Source organism: Pleuronectes platessa, chromosome 5 (assembly GCF_947347685.1).
Source record: "Pleuronectes platessa chromosome 5, fPlePla1.1, whole genome shotgun sequence".
NCBI lineage: Eukaryota > Metazoa > Chordata > Actinopteri > Pleuronectiformes > Pleuronectidae > Pleuronectes > Pleuronectes platessa.
Genome location: NC_070630.1, coordinates 24,847,215 through 24,867,560, shown reverse-complemented (window position 1 = coordinate 24,867,560; position 20,346 = coordinate 24,847,215). Strand labels below are relative to the sequence as shown.

The 20,346-nt window shown below is 43.4% G+C and overlaps 2 protein-coding genes across 4 annotated transcripts in view; both read right to left on the bottom strand.

Moving 5' to 3' along the window:
• Nucleotides 1–4,022: 4,022 nt before the first annotated feature.
• LOC128440706 (transmembrane protein 25) lies at nucleotides 4,023–8,179 on the bottom strand. Its single transcript, XM_053423506.1, has 8 exons — nucleotides 8,101–8,179; nucleotides 6,951–7,295; nucleotides 6,570–6,860; nucleotides 6,257–6,388; nucleotides 6,131–6,164; nucleotides 5,108–5,217; nucleotides 4,206–4,295; nucleotides 4,023–4,096 (listed from the first exon to the last, which is right to left on the bottom strand). The coding sequence occupies exons 1-8, from the start codon at nucleotides 8,177–8,179 to the stop codon at nucleotides 4,023–4,025; spliced, it is 1,155 nt and encodes a 384-aa protein (XP_053279481.1).
• A 4,277-nt stretch (nucleotides 8,180–12,456) lies between these two features.
• Nucleotides 12,457–20,346, bottom strand: part of sik3 (SIK family kinase 3) — a 38,223-nt gene continuing 30,333 nt past the window's right edge. For all 3 annotated transcript variants that reach the window (XM_053422217.1, XM_053422218.1, XM_053422219.1), the window contains 5 exons: nucleotides 19,321–20,078; nucleotides 18,989–19,143; nucleotides 18,463–18,592; nucleotides 16,866–16,992; nucleotides 12,457–15,927 (listed from right to left, as the gene is read on the bottom strand). In XM_053422217.1, the coding sequence (XP_053278192.1) occupies nucleotides 16,871–16,992; nucleotides 18,463–18,592; nucleotides 18,989–19,143; nucleotides 19,321–20,078 (1,165 nt within the window). In that variant the 3' untranslated portion in view covers nucleotides 12,457–15,927; nucleotides 16,866–16,870. The remainder of the gene's footprint in view (nucleotides 15,928–16,865; nucleotides 16,993–18,462; nucleotides 18,593–18,988; nucleotides 19,144–19,320; nucleotides 20,079–20,346) is intronic.

Sequence of the window (20,346 nt, the reverse complement as noted above, 5' to 3'; positions counted from 1 at the left end):
GGATGCATTACCCTGAAACCTGATTGAAGGATGTGGTATGGTTTAGGGAAGATCAAATACAAATGTTGGTGCATGCTTGTGAACCAGGATTTTTGATTCAGGACTGTTTGCAGTTTGATGCTGATCCAAATTAAAATCTGAATCTGGTGAATTTTTATGTAGTTTCATGAGGAGACTGTTGGGCCTCGGTGGAGGTATATGCTCTACTGAGCTCTATTTATTCTAATTTGTTGTTATAATTTAATGTGTGGATAATAAATAGTGATTAGTACACAACCCAGAATGAGTTGAAATCCTTACAGACATAGCATGTATGCATAGATACACATCTGAGACCAAAGACAATAAATTATCACGGTTTCCCAGGAAATAATTCAAGGATCTGGATGAGACAAAATATAGGCATATTTATGGGACTGATATTTGTGTGTGAAATTTGGTGTAGTTTGATTGAATTTAACGACTGTCGGGCCTTGGCGGAGGGATGCGCTCTACTGAGTGATATTCTAGTTTGTTTATACTGTATGTCAGCAGGTTTCCAAAAAGTACTGAACCGAGTTGCACCAAACTTGGAGGAGGGGTGGTACCCGGGTACTTTCTCAAGAAATAATGTAATGACATCTGACATATTTACAATTGGTACAATGGGAGACGCAGGAATCAGCTCCATGCGGTAAAACAGGGACATGAGCCCAACTGGGTGTGTTCAGATAAACATTTGAATTCCCTGCATGATGTAAATGTTTGTCCCACTATCTGTGACAGACAACGTTCCCTGTGAGGCGCTGAAGAAGCAGCTGAGACAGAGAACATTGCTCCAGCAACACCACAACTCTGTTTCCTGTTTGAAGAGAAGCCACAACAACCCAGAGTCAACACCTGGTGCACATACACAAACACACACAAACACAAACACACACAGACACACACACACACATATAAACCGAAAAATCGCTTACACCTGCTACTGAATGCAACAACACTTTCACCATCACACAACACACTTTCAAACACCAATCAACCTCTAAGCTTGACTTGTTTCCACCTAGTAATTCGTCTTAGACTGCCCCCTGGTGAGCACCCATAAAACCACAGCAAGTCCAGAATGTACTTCATACAGTTTCAACTCTTTATTGGACTTCCTTTATTATACACATATACAAATGCATACAAATATACAATGCTCGACATGTAACATGTCCATGTACAAATACATACTCTATTATTATGTTCCACCTTATATAGGTTCAATTGGTCAGGTTGTATAATTCACTTACAGTACGATACTTTGGACATTCTGGTGTTAGCATAGAACATTTAATGCATTCAAATAATGCAACAGGAAGGAAGACACTATGAGCATGTGGTTACAGGGGGAAATCATAGCAATCCCATAATATGAGCCTTTAATATGTCCAGATCACACTCAGCATTGTTGAGACAGACAGAGCAGCAGTATAAATACCCAAGAGAGGAAAAGCATCAGAGGTCTGTGCTACGAAGTGAGTTCAACATACCCTGGATATCGAGATCCTGCTGAACTGAACCTAACAATCACAGTCAAGCGGTCACACGAAGCTGGTTATCAACTTGTTAAGTCAACCCAGGGATTCCTAATCAAGATCTGAGCGCGTGCACATGACAGGGGTTTACTGCCTATGACCAAACACAGACATGGGGCCAATCCCATTTCACCCCTTGGCCCTTCTCCCTATCCCTTGTTTTTGAGGATTATCTTTCCCCTTAAAACGGAGTTGCGAGGGGTAGTGGTTGGAATCTTCCCCTAGGAACAGGGAAAGCCCTTCCATGAGCTGTGTGAGGGAAATGCAACATTTTGATCATGCACAATGTAATCATGTTCATTTCCCCTTTGATTGATCATGATTGAATCGTATACAATGTAACCTTGATCATGCTGTATCCTGTACAACTGAATGAATCTTGGCCTGATGGCCTAAACTAAGGCATTGTTGCCTTGATGTCATCAGAAGATCCTGACCTTTGGCTTAGAAACAACCTCTGACAGGGGAGGAAGGAGCCAAATGTATCAAGAGAAAGAACAGCTTCAGATTGGTGTGCATATTTCAAACCAACCTTTGTCTTGTGCACCATGCTCTGAGCATTAAAGTGTGACAATACTGTAAGAGATTTTAGTCTCTTTATTCGTTGTCAGAGTGGGATTGCAGAATTGCCACGACAGCTGTTAAACTGAAGCGACAAAAAGACTTTGCCGGGTATGTCATTATAATAGCATCGTTGAGATCTTAAATAAGCCAATCCTATTGTTTGCAGCTACAAAACTGACAAACCTATAATATCCAAATAACATCGTAAAAAATGAAACGCTATTAAACTAATATATTACAATCATTATTCATTTTATAATTATTATTAATGGAGAAATTGCTACATTTCTGGGTCTCTCTCCCAGCTTGCCAGTGAGTCGCAAGGCATTCTGGGAAATTCTCGTAGCCCTCAGTTTGAAGTGTGGGTCTGAAAAATCTCTTTTTCGAGGGCTATACTGAAATATCACTTACACCCTACACCTCTGTCCCAACTAAATTTGGGACAAGGAATCAAATTGGATCAAACTGTAATATTAAAAAATACGAGGAGACCAAACACACCTTATCTAGAATAAAAGAAACAGTTAGAGCTGTGAATGCAGGAAGAACAGCTGGTTAAACATCTCTGATAGTAAGAAATTAAATAAATATATAACAGGACCACGACATAATAACGCGTGGGAATGAGATGAATAACTCTGGGCCAGGAGATATGAATCTGTTCTTTACTACGTTTCTCTTAATCACATGATGTAGCCTCTATAATGAGCTTTAGTTTCACACACACACTGTCTTCACTGACTCTGGCGACACACTGTTGTGGAAACGCTGTTTCTAGTCAATATACACATACGGACCTATTTGCGTGACTGTGCGCATGTGTCACTGTGGTGACAGGATGTGCTTCTGGAAACATGGAGAGATTGAGATGTACTGGGTGTGTTAGCAGCGGAGAGATAGAGAAGTGGGAAGGAGGGAGGGGCACCCTTACAAGGTAAATCTGTAAATTATATATCCCCCATCCAAATAAATAAACTTACTTAAAGGGAGAGAGGTACTTAAAAAGATGTACCTAAATAGACTATGTCTAGTTTTTCTGCCGCTAACACAGCAAGTGCATCAGAATCCGTAACTCCCACAAGTAAAGAACCATAGATCAATGCAGACAGTCTGTGTCATTGTGAGCACATTGCTCAGTCAGGTTGGTTATGTTCAGCTCCAGCTTTTGAAAAAGTATATCGTTCCCTCTGATGAGAATCTATATCTTTCATAATGATATTCATCAGAATAGCTGCAAAGATATTGTGGGTCTCTGAAAACCCCGAAATTCTAATTCTCCACACCCAGCTCCACGGATGATCACACATGACATCTAAGAAAGCTGATGTCATGTTTCAAAGGAATTGATTGGTCAGTGGGCGGAGCTTTTATATTGCTCGATCTATTATCTGCAACTTAACCTGCTCCGGACCAGGTTAACTGTACGGCATAGGTTACCATGGGGATTTACCCCAATAAGAAGTAAACAAGCTTCATAGGACCGGAAACCCCAAATTGACTCTGAAGTTACACCGATAAGCTCAAATCAAGCTTCGTAGTACAGACTTCAGGTTTGTTAAATGGACATGACATTCAACAAGACTGAATCAGAGAAAAAGTCAGAGTGTGTTGTTATAATATGTGGCCTGGAAACATGTAAGAGCTCAACAACAACATGGTCTGAGGGTCCTGGTCGTTCCTGTCCAGCTCAAAGGGGACTGATGAGTGTTTGAATGACTGACTGGCAGTTGTTCTTAGTTTCCTCTTGGACAACTGCATCTGTTGGAAGGAGTTATGCATGCATGTACTGTATGTGTGTGTGTGTGTGTGTGTGTGTGTGTGTGTGTGTGTGTGTGTGTGTGTGTGTGCGTACGTGCGTGCTTGCGTACGTGCGTGCGTGCATGTGTGTGAGGTAAGTCAGAGCCAGACCTCCTCGCTGCTTGAGCTGTTGACCTTATAGATGTAGCCCACCATTGGATATCTGGCAAAACCTGAGAATCATCAGGGAGAAGAATACAGAGCGAACACGTCACGGAAAAATGCTGCCGTTGCACCACAACGAGGCTAAAGTATAAATAATGAAAAGTGTAGTTCCCTGACCTCTGGCGGCGTAGGCTAAAGACAGATCTTCCTCCTCCTCTTCCTGTTTCTTCTTCTCTCCAACACTGTTTTGCTGGGCAGCCTCTCGGGCTTCGAGGAGAAATGCAGGAAAGATGGGGGAGATGGTAAAAGATACGTTAACATTTAGTTAGAAGGGATAGCTTACCTTTATTTCTATAATTTATATTTCTCTGTTTGATGATGCAATTGATATCACTGTCTTGTATCCTTCCTCAACTCCATGTGAGGAAGGATACAGTGCATGGTCATTTTCAGAGTCAGGCTGTTGCCATCCCTGAATCTTAAAGCGGTCGTATTTGTTTTTTGGTGTTCAAGTCACCTTCACATGCATCAGTCACAGATGAGAACACTTCCAGGCTCTCTTTAAATCGGTCATCTTTTTGCTTATGAAGAAACCAATGCGTGAATGTGATGATGATGGTGCTGTCCTTCAAAGAATCTTCCTATGAGTTCACATCTTCCTGTCACAATAAGCAAATCATATGACCTTTTAAACAAAATGTGTCTGTGTTTGTTTGTTACATAGCGGGATTACACAAAAACTACCCAACCGATTTTCGTGAAATCTGGAGGGTGGGGTTTGACCCAAGGAAGAACCAATTACATTTTGGTACTACTGAATTTAAATTGGTGTTTGTATTAGAAGACTCTGAGTTCTTTTTTTTCTTTTTTATAATTCTATCACTATAACATTGTTCTGTGTCCAAGAGATAAACAGCGACTAGAGTGTGTGTCTATGTCTGTGTGTATGTGTGTGTCATCACGGAAAAAATGTGATCTAGGAAACAGTGTTGCGGGAAGTTTGTTTGTGGACAGATTTTCTAAATGCAATATCGTCACCAATGTTTGATATGAAGAATCGTAGAGTAGGGACCTCTCACCCTTTCTCAAAGTGCTGAGGTCGTTGAGCTGCATGTTTGAAGGCAGAGACATGTTCTCTCTCGGGATGAAGGTCTTATCGCCCTTCTCTGCTTTCAGGTTGGCAGAGTTACTGTGCAAGAAGCATGGATTAGACGTGTGATTGGCCTTCAGGATGCACAAAAAAGTATTATAAGAGCAATACAAAATGCTTTCATCAGACTTTCCCTTCTGTGCTGAGGTTATAACTATCTAATTTAAATATGGGGTCAGATAGTGGTGTGTGATACTCTGTCAGTGTGGTGTCAATGAAAGGAAGGTGGTGTCGAGAAAAAAAAGAAATACTCAATCTACAATTTGTTTATTTCTATATATCGAAGGCGTTTTTTATTCTCTACAAGTGAGACGTAGATGTGATTATGTGACTATGTGTCGCTATATGTGTGAGGCGTTCAGTGACCATGACTGAATCCATGTTAAATATCCCTTGTCGATTGAAGGTCTTCTGCACATTATAGGTAAACATTTTGGAGACATGAACTTGTGCACTTTCTTGCTGAGAGCCAGTTATCTAGATAACTGGAAGACTGGTAGACTGGAAACAAGGGGAGCAGCTCGTCTGGCTCAGTCAGGCCTTGTGCAGTCACTCCTTCGAGGCTGTTCTATTTATCTCACAGTGAAAATATGACTCATTGTTAGCTTTGTATTCTTTGGTCAGAATCAGGAAACTTAAAACCCTTCGCCAAAATAGGCGATTCCACTGCTAGAGGTAGCTACTTAACCTAAAATTAAAGTTTTAGTGCTGCGCCTGATCTAAACTTGACCTGCTGCTGGACTCAGTCCACAGAACAATGACACTACATCACTGTTGCTTCACAAAGAGCTTTTCACTATTCTATATTCAGCTTAACACAGTTATCAGAACACTGAACTGGAGAATAAGTTGTAGTTGTTAGCATCGTGCCCTGGCTGACTGGAATTCAATCTTTACTGTCTGGCTGCTTTACAATGTGATCTAATGACAGAAGTCTGATTACTTTGTTTACCTTTTCTTGGTCATCAGAATCTCCACTGGCTCATCTGTAGCACAACACAAGGAGATGCATTATCCTGCTGAATGAATATCATGTGCTACAATTTTTCCGGTGCACAAACACAAACTGCCATCTCACCAATAGACTTGCTTTTGTTTTTTTGCATGAGGCAGAGAACGATTAGACTGAGGATGAGGAGGGCCATGAAAGCCATGGCTCCCCCAGTCACTATTCCCAGCATGGGCACCTCCACACGAGACTGCAGGAACTCTGGAGAGACATGGAGAGAGAGTACAAGGAATGATTCCAGGGAGCTATGCTTATTCATTGTCATAGAAGTTGAGTACCACTTTCATATTTGTGCAGTAAATATGAAGCTGCAGCCATGAGATGGTTAGGTCACCGTAAGTGTGGCCTTATTGGTCCCTCTTTGCCTTTCACCATCACTGACCTGCTAGTGTGAGGTTGTTCTGCACCGCTCCGACACTGTTGCTTGCGTTCAGCGATAAATTCCCTGATAGGCTACTGAGCGTCACCCTCAGCGTGTGATTGGTCAGCCAAGGGTAGCTTCGCGAGTCCAGGATGAAGAAGTCGGAGGTGTTGGCCACCAGATGGCCAGACTGGTCAACGAAGGTGATGGTGGCAGGCGGGTTGGACCGTACCAGGGCAAAGAGGACCAGAGAGAGGCCGGGGGCTGAGGTTTCAGTGTAGTGGGCGTTCATCCTGAGGATCTCTGGCTGAACTGGGGAACAGAGGAGAGGAAGGACTCAGCAGTTTATTCATCGTATCAACAGAAATTACCTGGGTCCTGGAATTATCCTGAAACTTTTACACTGGACGTTGAGTGTGACTGTGGCATTGTAGCTCTCTCCTGTCCGGGGGTTCGATGCTACACACACCAGCTCCCTGTCCCACTTTCTGGCCTGCAGAGAGAAGGTGCTGTTGTGATTGGTTCCTGGTCTCATGAGCACTGAATCTTCCTGTGATGTCATCACCAGGCGTCCATGGTTGGGTGATGGCGATCCTTGTTGCTCCCCATTCAGGTACCAAGTCAGCAAAGGTGGAGCATGAGGATCCCAGCCGTCCGCTTGGCAGTTAAACTGATGTGTCCTGTTCTCCTGCAGTGTCACGGCTGCCCGGTGCCATCCATCAATTTTTGGGGCGGGCTCAATCGCACCTGTGGGTGTGTAATGTTGGATTGTAAGGGCAACAAGGGTATGAATTCATTTTTTTTTTTTTTTTTAAATGATGTACCCTGACAGTAAAGATAGCAGAAATCAATTTCTCTATATGTTTGACTTTATAGCCTATGTGACGCATTTCAAAACATATATTTCAACTAAGCTGATTAGCTTAGCTTAGCACAAAAAACAGGAGCAGGGGGTAACAGCTAATCCTGTCTAAGGTCACAATTAAATCCACCTACTGGTACCTATAAATTTCTAGAATCAAGATATTATCTCTTTCTTTTATCTGAGGGAAAAAAAGTGTTAAATCAACAATTTGTGCTGCAACACATTCAAGATAATTAGCTATTTCCACCTCCTGCAAAAACACATTATATTATAAATGTAAACAAATGAACTGTATTGAGTTCAATAGAGAGCTGTAGATGTGCTGCTTTGTGACTGTACAACAGAGCCAAGCAGCAGTCTTTATGCTAAGCTTAGCTAACCAGCTGCTTGCAGGAGCATAATATTTGTCCAACAAGCATGAGAGTGGTATCAAATCAACATCTAAAAAATACTTGAAAGGTGTTCAAATCCCAGTCTGTTTGCAGACCCTGGCCAAACACAAATTATATCAACAACTCTTCAAGTTAATGTTTATCTATTTATCCATTAACCTTTAATCCAAAGATTTATTAGACCATCTAGTAAGATCACAGAACGCATTCATAGTTGTGGTGTAATAACCTCAAAAACCCTTGAATTGAACGGAACACCAGCTGTATAACAGATTACACTTCCTGTGTACCTCACCTGTCCAGGATAAGGCCAGAGTGTGAAGGAACACGACAGCAGAGCCTGACGCCCACTTCCTCAGACACACACACTCCATACTGGCCCAGCGGAGCACCGCGTACACACTGCCACAACTACCTGCTGGAAGAAGAAACCACATAATGTGAACAACAGCAATGATAACATAGGATTGAACATTCACTTCACCAAATCCACAGCCAGTTACCCATGGAGATAATGAGGGTTTAGACCCCTGAGGTTGTTCAATGTCTGCTTTTAAATATGGTGTCAGCATCTCAATACAGGGTGAAGGGAGAGGTATTTAATTTAAGATACATAAAGTCTCGCAAATGAAATATCAGGAAAACTCTCAATATTGAGTATGATGTGATCATATCTCTTGGTTCTACCTAACTAGCTGCTGGTTGGTGTGAGCTCTTACCAGACCTGTTCAGCTTGCTTGCTCCTTCACTCAGTATGAGACTAGGATCTCAGGGCTATGTTAGCACTAATAAGCATAATGCACCAGAACCTTTGATCTTACAGTCACCAAATAGAGCGAAACAGTTACCATCCACTTTTAGAACAACTCTGGTTCCAGAAGTACATTTATTTATTTTCATTTCTAGTCCATAATATATTTTTCTCCATTGACGGAGTTTAGCTCCTGGAGCCAGGACGTCCAGCTACAAGATTAATCAAGATCATAAAACCTTTGATTTGGAACAAAAATGACTCTGTAATAATGTAATAATAGCAAAATGACAAAGGTACAAGATTGTGTGCATAATTATCTAGAAAAGAAAGGACCCACGCATCCCACAAACCATTGCAAGCTCACAAGCTGGCCCTCACTAGCGCTATGCTCCAGTACATGACAGGACCCTTTCCTCATTACTCACTGTGGTCAACACTGAACGTTCTGATCGTAGCCGACCAGATTTTCGTGATTGTGGTGAACATTTCTATTCCATTTCCAGCACCCTCCACCAATCAGAAACGTCATCGTTGAACCTGAGGATTGTGGTTACTCTGGTATTTCTCCTTGACATCCTAATAAACCAGTTTTTTTTTTTTTTATCATACAGACTTGTGGCTTCTACAGGAGCTTATAACATAATTTCACAATCTTGTAGCTTGTGGTAAGTCTACCTTGGATGTTTACAACATTAAGGCTGATATTCAAAATCTCTGGGGGTTTTACTTCCAGAACCCCCATTCAAACTTTTTAGCTGTTCTTCACGAGTCCAACAATGTTATTGAAGTGCAGCCTTCAACAGTGGAGCACTACTATTGTTACTCTACCTTACTTACTCTGGATAGTCCACAGACACACTGTAGACAAGCTTCCACTGTGACACTGAAACACCACAATGAGGTCTGTGGATTATCCAGAGGAACCACCAGCAGGACTCTCAGAGAGGGATGCAGCGAAACATAAACACATTAAAGCAGAATGAGCTCAAATCCACTGTGGGAACAGGAGGAGGTAGGTGTCAGTTTGTGATTCAAGTGAATTCATCCTGGAGACACGATTCAAGATTCTGATGTTTAAGACAGAAGACAGTAAAGACAAAAAGTGTAATACAAAACATTCACAGGCCTGGAGGGAACAATGGTGATTATCTCACACACACACCAACAAACATACAGCAAGTAAAGGGAATTAGCCATGTCTAGTACTTGCTTGCGTTCCGGGTCATGTGATCAGTGTGAGCACCTTGCAGGAAAACAGGAACTGAGCCATCAAGGAAAGACAAAGACACACACACACACACACACACACACACACACACACACACACACAAATATACAAATATGGGCCGAAGCAAGACAATTGTCTTCACTAGATGCACACATGATAGAAGGTGTTACAGCTCTTGGGGCAATCTGATAGGCTGCGAGGGGCGATACATTACAGTCCTGGTGTACACACACCAAGACACACATACTGCGCTTTGCAAGGCTGCTTGAAGGCATTACAGTAGAGATGTGTGCAACTACATGCAGAAATAACACCCTACACAATACACACACACACAGTATTACCTCAGCCCTTTCTGCAGACGCTGTTGTGGTTCAGCCTGCTGGAGCTCCATGGCAGCAGAGGAGGAGAGGAGGGAGAGTGAAGGATTGTGGTAACAGCGGAGAGATGAGAGGCAGCCCTCCCTGACTCAGTTGCTCTCCCATCTGCGTACACTCATTTACACACACACACACACACACACACACACACACACACACACACACGCACACACACACAGGGTTCTCTGCAGGGTATACGGCAGCTCCAGTAGCAGCATCCACAAGCTGGCAGGGGCTGCAAGAGCCGGCTGACGCAGGCAGTCACGCTGTCGCCACTCTGAGAGAGTGGGAAGGGAGGAGGGGGAGAAGAGGAGGAGAAGAGGAGGAGGCAGCTGAGGAGATGAAGGGAAATGGGAAAGAGAAGAGGGAGAGGTTATAGTAGCAGGGGATGCAGAGAGGGAGATGGAGAGGAGAGGAGAGGAGAGGAGGACGTACAGGCTTGAAGACAAGAGGAGCTCTGTGTAGAGCATCAGTCTGTAATGATCTAGGACATGGTGTTGTGGTGGATAGAAGAGAGGAAACTGTCAGTTCAGAGGGACAACACACATCTTTTCCCATCATCCACTTCTCCAGTCCGTCATCAGGCGTGTTAAAACAACCCCTGAGACCCAAACGCTGACACACTACAGGGCTGATGCTGTCTGAGCTCAGTTACTTCAGACTGGAACGACTCTGCACTGCAGCTGTTCAGACCAGAGCAGCAGCATGCAGAACACAGCAGCCATAAGACAGACCAAGAACATGCTTTAATGAGAAGTCCAATGTAAATCTAACAAATACTACGTCCTTACACTCAATACTGATCCAACATGGAACCACCTTGAGAACCAGGTCAGCAGGGGTCGGGGAAACATCAAGATTTTATAAGTGGAGGTTAATCAGCTGCATATGAAGACACACAAACAGATAGAGACAGTGCAGAACACACACTTGTGTGTTCAGACTGTTGAGAGGACTGGTTGGTGTGAGACACAGTCAGCTATCTCCTTTCTTTAAACCTGCTGGATGAAACGGCAAATACCTCTAACAAAGAATACACACACACTGAACAGCAAAAAGTAATCTTTAAGTGTTTGATTCCACCAAACACTTCTGGAGTTTCAGGGGTTAACAGCGTTGCAACCAAATTGAATTGAGTAATGGTGAGTCCTGTATATGAAGACGTGTCTTCACCTAGTCCCACTATCCAGTAATGAAGCCAAAGTATCCCAGATGTGAACACTACCTCTTCTCCCAGAGTCTGCGCTGTAACGACCAGAGGATGGAACCGCGGCATCAAGGTTGTGCTGATACATGTGCTTGAACAATCGCGAGTTAGTCTCAGCTGTCAATCATAGTTTCAGCCCAAACTTACCAGAAATATTAAGACTTGGACAGTGTCATAAGAATTAATTAAATGACGAAACCATCCCCCAGAGATGGTTGACGTGTACTTACTTTAGTATGATCATGTCCCATCCACTACAAAAAAAGGAGGCAGGATTTATGATGTATACTGCAGCCAGCCACCAGGTGGCGATCAGGATACTCTTACTTTTGGGGATCAGTCATTTCTTTCATCTTTATATACAGCGAATGCTGACAAAGCTTTACATCAATAAATCTGAGGAATCTGCTTTCATATTGTTTGTCATAGGTTGATATGAAAAATCATACTCTTAGCATTTTCAAAAATCAACATGTGTTGTCCTCAGGTGAATATAATTTCAAGACACTTTCATTTAAAGATCTTCTCTACATATTTATTGCATCACATGGATGTTTGAGATGTACAGTATATGCAGAGATTTACACTAGAGGCTGATTTCACATTCAGCTGCTGAAGTCAGTGGAACGTTTCTCGGTGCTTATCATTTCAAAAAGAGTCGGTATCTGTGGCCCTCGCATGACTGTAATAAACAAATCATTTCATCCAGAACACATGACCGACCTGCCTGTGTGTGTGTGTGTCGTTTCCATGTTCTCACTAGAGAGACATACACCCCTGAAGCAGACGATAGCCTAGAGTTAGCGAGCGAGTTACACAAACTCTGGCTTCTAGCAGTCGTTGGTCAGTGCACGTTCATGTGTTTTGGGACTGTAGCTTTGACAAGAGGGCTGATAGGAAGGGGTGGGATGTATCATTTTTAAAGGGCACCAACCCTAGCTTTAACGCCTCCAGTGCACAACCAGTTCACATGCACTGCACAGGAGTGCGACACTCAATGGCTTCAATCTATGAAAGCTTGGGATTGTTATGTTATTTGTTCAGACAGGTTTGTGTCTCGTAACACAAAGACACACAAGACATTTTCCTTTTTAAATTATTTCTTTATTTATATATATTTATTTATTCATCTCAGTTTGGTTGATATTCTTTTTAATCATTGTTGTTGCACTTTAGTATTTTTGTACTCAACAGAAATGAACATAAAAACAAACAAAAAATTAACCAATTGAAAAGAAAATGAACCTAATGAGAGGAGCAGAGAGCTGGCTGCCCAAACAGTGAGGCCGGGATGGAGAGAAATAAAAAAGCAAAGTCAGGGATGGAGACAGGCAGAAAAGAAAAGAAGAGGCCGGGTCAGGGAGCAGGGTCGGTCTGATCGGGCAGGAGATGTGTGTGTGAAGCAGCTCTCTCCCAGTAACCTCTGAATCATGTGCAGTGCTTTCCATTCCCTCCAGCGCTCCTTTCCTGTGTGCCACTGGTCACAATATCAGACATTGTGGAGCCGCTCGTCTTTAATTTTAGAGTTTCTATCCTGTCATGAGACAAGAGACGTGCAGACATTTCCTCTGCAACACGTCAAAGTACTTGGTTCTTTCTATTCCAGATCTCACTTTATGGGCTTAGTATAAAGTTAGATCTGAAAGGGGAATGAGTGAGAAGTTTGTTTTTTCCTACCGAATGAGACATTGATTTTGAGAGAGAAATCAAAAAAACGCATCAGATCCATGAATCTCTTCCTCTCCCCACTTTACTCCTGCTCTTACTTTCAGAGATATAGCCCACCCCATCCAGTCTGAATAAGAGCAGCTGCTGGTAAACAGGAAGTGACGCGATGGGAATGGAAAGCAACAGGCGCTGCATGACAACATCTACAATTCTCTGGTTTGTCAACCATGTAGCCAGGTATTGTGAAATCTGGGCAGTATAAACACAAACAAGTGGAACAATATTTCTTTGCACCAGTCTCTTGCTGGCCCAATATAGACTCTATATCCAGGGGTATTGTACTCTATATGGGAGGATAAAAAGATGTTAAACAATAAAGAAAATTAATGGGGGGACTTTAATCCTTGTCTGTGGTCCCCAGGTTGCTGTAGCCTCCATGTGGCTGTGTTCAAGCTCCACTATGCTCAGGGTGCACAGACCTTGGTAGACATGTTTAAGGTGGGCACACCTCGCCCTGCACTCGCCACAACCTTGTATTCCTCCGCGGCGCAAACACTTCATTCATCTATGGTCGCTTCTGCAACAAATGTTTCCCTTTTAGGCTTTGGAGGTTCGTCCAAAGACAGGATCCATTAACCGTTCATGAAATGTAACTGTTGCCTCCTGGGATCGTTTCTTCCAGGCTTGAGGGAGGGAGAGGGGGCTAACATAAGTTAAAGAAAAACCAAAAGAGGGATGAGGGCGGTTGAGTAATAGCTGTTGTAGTTTCCTCGTTGGTTGCAATAATAAAAGATTAGCTTGCGAGGAGAGGGCCATGTCCAGGATGCTTCATCTAATCAGAGGCTGATGTAGTAAAGATGGTGAGGATCACAGCAGACAGGAAGGGCAGCAAGAGAGAAAGAGAAGTGGGTTTGTCCATGTCCACACTTGTGATGTTCAGGATGATATGTCAGCTATTTTACAAATTATTCCCTCTATTTGTCTTCTTCTTCTTTTTTTTTTTTTTTTTTAAGAGCGTCAAGTCTCTGTAGCACCCGAGCCAACCCAGACAAAGCCCAAAGCCTGATCCTGTATAGCCTGCCGCAACTACAACGTTTACAGAAAACAGGCCCAAACATCAACAAGAATGACAGTCACGACAACAACGACTGAAATTATACTTTAAAGAGCAACACAAAATAATTACTCTCCTCTTATTCAAGTGTCTCAATATAATAATATTAGAACAAATAAGAACAATCGTTTTTAACGGGACAGAAAGAGCAGTGTCTCTTCTCTCCGTCCTAATTTGGCTAGAAATCTCAAAGATTCATAAAACAAAAAAACTAAACAAAAAGAAAACACTTTGAAGTACAAATGATGAAACAATACAAATATAAAAAAGCCTCCCCAGCAACATCTAAAAACAAAAAGAAAGTAACCACAAAAAAAAATATGTTTGATACAGAAATTGCAATAGCATTCTATACATGGCATCACTGTACAAGGAAAGGAGCGAAGGTCTGGTAAATCTACCCACAATGCAATACACTGTCACTGACGTAGGGGAAAGGAGGATGGAGAAAAGAGTGAACACAAGGTGGGGAAAGTTAGGGTTGGAAAAGGGGTGTGGGTGGAATTGAGAGGCAGGGTAACATCGTGACGGGTAATAAGGAACTGTGAGGAGGGGTGGAAACAGAGAGAGGATAGAGATAGCTTTAACCGAAAGTGCAGAATTACTTAAGTAATCAAAGAACAATGTTGTCTTTCTCGCAACACAGAACTGTAATAATAATAATAATAATAATAATAATATTCATCAGAATAAAACTTCTTTTACAGAAAACAGTAATAACAACAAGAGTAACAATATTGACCATAATGCCTACATGGACATCAGCCGTAAAAATTAATTTTAAAAGAAAATTTAAAGAAAAATACCAGAGCAAGAGAACAAACAAACAAAACCAAAAAATCTATGAGAGCTGGTTTGTCCTGTGCGATGTCACTGAGCTCTGTCTTTGGAGAGAGAGCGGTTTTGTTGCCAGTTGGAGCTTGATCAGAGCCAAATCCAAAACACCCCCTGCCACTCGGTCAAAAAGGGGGGAGGGGTCGCAGCAGTCGAGATTTCGGCCCGTGTCGGCATGATCTGCCGCATGGCCAGCGCAGGGGGGGAGACTTACTCTCATAGACAACCTTCATGTCCGCTCACGCCTCCTTCTGAGTCACATGAACACTCACGCCTTATGTGAATACTTTGGGTTTGTGGCAGCAGTGAGTGTGTTTGTGTGTATGTGTGTATGTGTGTGTGTATGTATGTGTGTGTGTGTTGGACTCCATGCGTTCTGTGAGTGTGACTGCACCGATGCGTTGGCCGATGCGGCACATAACGAAGTATGCCAACAGTTAATAGCAGGATGAAGGGTGAGAAGTAGAAGAAGGTCAGGGCAGCAGGTGGGTGTGGGGGGTGGGGCAGGGTACAGGTTTGTAAGGGAGCGAGGTGGGGGGGAGGGGGCAAAGTCAATGATCACTAAGTGTTAGAGGGAGGAATAGGAACCTGATCTACCTACAAACACGACGGGAGGTGAAAAGAGGAGACATCCTGCAGCAGTGGACGCTGGACGTCCCTGCAGAAAATGCTGGCACTTTGACCTTTGAACCCCAGGACCCTACCTGTGACCCTACCTGTGACCCCCCCCGTCCCTCCCATCTGATGTCTACACCTATCCACACTCCCTCTCTCTCGCGTAAACTGCTCTCCCAAAGACAGATGGAGACAGACAGATAGACGCAGAGTGTCCCCCTGCTTAGGGAGACGAAGGTGGTTTGGCGTGATGCTGCTCAACACAAGTCAACACAACTCAGGATGGCTGATATGGACCGCTGTACACAGGAGACACGATTTCCTGCAGGGAGACACAATGAAAGAAAAAATACTGAATAATTAGTTTAACAAAATAATTATGCTGCAAGTCTTTCATATTATCGAAAGTGAAATAGGACTCTCCAGTGATATCAGTCCATTTGTTTTGTTTTATCTTCACAACAAAGACATTTTCGCATAAAAAAACTGTTGTTTTGAGACAAAAAGGTGTCAACATCGACACAGGACATTTTGAAAGGAAAGATGTGTGTCTGCTAAGCATCTGTTCAGCGTGTACTGCGGGAAGCATCTGCAGTTTCCCAATACGGCTGAATCTAAAGGTTATTTAGATAAATGATTTATCTATCTATCATTTGATCACACAGACGTCTATAACAAAAGGAGTTTGAATCTTACTGTGTAACTACAGATGCAGAAATGTTTTGAGTAGTTAAAACACTAAGTTTTTTGACAAGTCAGAATGATTTTATATATATCAAATAAGATGATCTTTTCATGTAGCGTTTCAATATTGAGGCAGACCACAGCATAGTTTCACTGACTCAAACATCAATGGAAATAACAATGAAGAAGATTCAGACCCAGAAGATTATCCTGCTGCCCAAAGCTCAGTCCTATAGAGAAATGTTTGAGGAGGAGGAGGTAAGAAAGGATCTCTGCAAGTTGGATGGATTTTTTGTTTTCATTTTTAAATGTTGACAAAGTTTATTGAAACGGCAATGGTTTACAATGAAAAGCTTCATAGGACGAGAAATTCAAGTTTTTGTAAATGCTGGCATTTCTCTCAGCTCTTCAGAAAACCCTCAGATTTAAGGTGGTTGTTTTTAAATATTGCTTAGATGTTAGAATGTGTTTTCATTCAGTTCCTCAGGTCTTGATGGGTAACATGCATTTGTAGTTATCCAACTAATTCTGGTATATAAAGTGAAGATAAACCTTTTGCTCTGTTAGTGTGTGTACCTGTGCTAGACCCCAGCCTGCTCCATGCTGTACTGCAGGTCCGGGGGCTTGTAGCTGAGGAGCATGTCACTGGTGCAGGAGGAAGGGTAGCAGGCTGCTGCATGGAGCTCCCCTTCAACATCACATCCTGCAAGAGAAACATTTATAATTTAGACCAGTGATTTTCAACCTTTTTTGAGCCGCGGCACATTTTTTACATTTACAAAATCCTGGGGCACACCACCAACCAAAATGACACAAAATGACACTCTATGGCCTAACACAGTACATATAATACATATAGTTAGTAATATATTTTCTAAATGTATTAAAAAGCACTATTTTAAATTATTTCAGCCCTTGATTAATCTTATCTTTTAATGAGCACAAATTGAATCAGATTTATGAAACAATCTTTGATTTAACTAAACTTTATTTAACGGAGACATATTATACCCATTTTATCACAGTAGATATGGTTCCTTGGGGTCTTAATGAAATGTCTGTAACATATTTTGGTCAAAATACCACAAGGATAATTTAGAACAGCACCTTTTAACCCTGTCTAAAGCAGATTGACCTGTTTTGAGTGCCAATAGTTACTCCCGCCGTTTACCCGCGCTTCATTGAATTTCTTCACTTTGACATTCAGAGCACTGGGCAGAAACCACATCGCGTCAACACCCACCGTGGGCCTCCGCGATGCTTTGTTTTAATTAAACAGTCGGATTCCCCTGGTCCGCACCAGTTCTAAGTCAGCTGCTAGGCGCCAGCCGAATTTTCTCAGTTATTCTGCAGTAAAAATACACAAAAATGTGTAGGACCATACTCAGAGACCCCATGAACAGGAATCCACTCGAAGTCACTTATAACCTCTCAAGGAATATTTTTAATCAGCATCTAAATATGGCTACATTAGGAATACATTAGTCCTTTTTTACAGACTTGCCCTTTAATTTGAGGTAAAAATACATAATTTACATGAACAGAAACGTCATGAAGATAAAAATAAAAATAATCAAATGAGAGACTATAACTAAAATAGAGTTGTGTTTTCGTTCTTTTTAGGCGCTCTGACCATCTATACCGCTTTACCGTATGAGGCACTAGTAGACGCGCAACAAAAACCCGAGTGGTGCCTGGCTTTCCACATGACGGCTCACTTTACTGCAGTCCAGAGTCGCCGCCGCCGACCGCTGTACCCGGTCCCCTCCAACGGCCCGCATCCGCACCGGCGACGGACACAGCTCCGCGGTCCAAGAGAAAGAAAGCCCCCGCACCACGGACGCCGTGAGGCACCGCGGAAGAGGACCTCCCTCCCCAAAAAACATCAAGGCGTGGAGAGGAGGGCGACGGGGCGACTGCTCCCCCAGCCGCGGCACGTGCCCAGCGGTTTAACCACAAATAGAAATGATAACGGTGAAAGTCAAGTTTATTACCGATGTGCAGATGTCGGTAAATGAGGTGAATATCGGCCGCTACCGATGTTCGGACGATACTTCGGTGCAACACTAGATATTGGATAATTTCCCACGGCACACTGGTTGAAAATCACTGATTTAGACACACAAAGAAAAATCCACACATAATTTCCGACTATCTCATATTTCTTACTGACCTGACTCTTCCCGGTGGTGCAGCTGCTGGCTTCCTGTCAGTGATGTCTGGCTTAGGATGTCTGACATGCGAGCGGAGCTTAATGCCTTCCCAGCCAACAGGCTCATTCCAGACATCGGCTCTGCCTGGTCCTGAGCAGGAGGTAAAAACGACGATGCTTAATGAACAGCTTCTACTCAACTAAGGACTTTGTCTTGGATGATTGCCTCCAAAAAGTGAAAGTTGTCACAGTTGTTACGTAGTTGTTGGAGTGCCAGTCACACAAACATTTGGTTTCTTCCTTCAAACTACCATCCTAAACAGGATACCTCATGTATCTATAGCACAGCACTGGTCAGGAAAATGGGCCAATACTCGAATGCACAAACAACTAATATTAACATGCCATCTAAAAATAAAATGGTTCATGCTGTTTTTGCAGGTTATAACCCTTAACGTACATTAGAGCCCAGTCTGATCAAACACTTTTTATGCACTACAGCTTCTCATAATGAAATCTGGATTAAGTAGCTCATTAGCAGACTCACAAAGGCATCATCACAGGTCTGGATGGTGTGGTGGCGCTGTAGATGTCCACGTGTCCTACAGGCGTCACCCTGGGGACCCCTTGAATATCCAACCCCGTTATGATCAGGCACCTCCATGGCCTGCCCCTGGGGCCTGCAATCCACATGCTCAGATTCTAAAAGAAACATTAAGTACATTATAGTGTACAAAAATAAAAAAATTGAAATGCTCTGATGTTTATCTTTCAGTGTTTTTTAAAGAACGCTAACAACACAAGGTAAACAAATATATTTTTGTTAGTCAGGAGAGACAATGCAACCCTTTTTATAGGACACTTGTCAACAGGTCTTACCTCTTGTTGTGGGAGCATTCCTGATGAAGCCGCCATGCCTGTGTGTTGGGGAATTGTAGGGTGGGGTGCCTCCTCTGGGAGGCCCCAGGAGCTCATGACCTTCTCCTGCCTTGGCCAGCAGGCCCTCGTGCGGGTGGTGGTAGCCAGCCGGCACGTCATCCTCCTCCATGCTCTCTGAGTGAGGTAAGCTGGGGCAAGGTGCCTGTGCTGGGTGCTGCTGCGGCTGGACATCTGGGGGTCGGATCTGGAGGAGATGGAGGTAGTGCTGGCCTCCGGAGGCACCTTGCGGCGCCGGGGGATCCAAGCTCTCGCCCTGAGTCAGCTGGTGGAGAAGCAGCATCTCTCCATACTCTTGGGGTGGACCGCTGGGTGGTGTGGGGGTTGCTTGGCACGGGCGAGGGCTCTGCCTCTTCAGCAGGGCAGCTAGGTCTTGGGGGGGCAACCTGGGATCGGCGTGGCCAGTTAAAGAGTGCCGGGGTGAGAGGAGGCCCTGCAGAGTAGGAGTGATGTGCTGTTGTGGCGGGCGGTAGTCCAAAGGAGTTGGGGAGAGCAGGGCCTGCTGTAGTGTAGAGGGGGGGCCATAGCTGCCGGCCCCCACTGCCCCGCTCTGGTAACCCTCCAGGCTGGGGACGTTAAGGGAGGTTCCCTGCAGGTATGGGCTGAAAGATGCGCCCCGGGAAGCTGCGTCACCACCAGAGAAGATGTGGGGATTGAAATGTGCCTGCTCATAGGCTGATGTGAAGCGGCCAAGACTGCGACTGGATTGGAAGAGGGAATTCACAGGATGATTAGTAACGTGCTGTCTTACAGCAACATGCTCCTACTCCTCTTTAGGGTGCAACTTCCAACACCTTGCTTTCAACAATCTCCATTAAGTCACTGCACACAGAGACACTTCTCTTCAGGTTCGGTCCAGGTATAAATGTTCACTAAGAGATGTAAAGATAATTCAAGTGATCAATTTTGATTGGTGTGTATTTAAAGATTGTTGCATGTTCTCTCAGTGAAGTCAGTCCTGGTTACCGG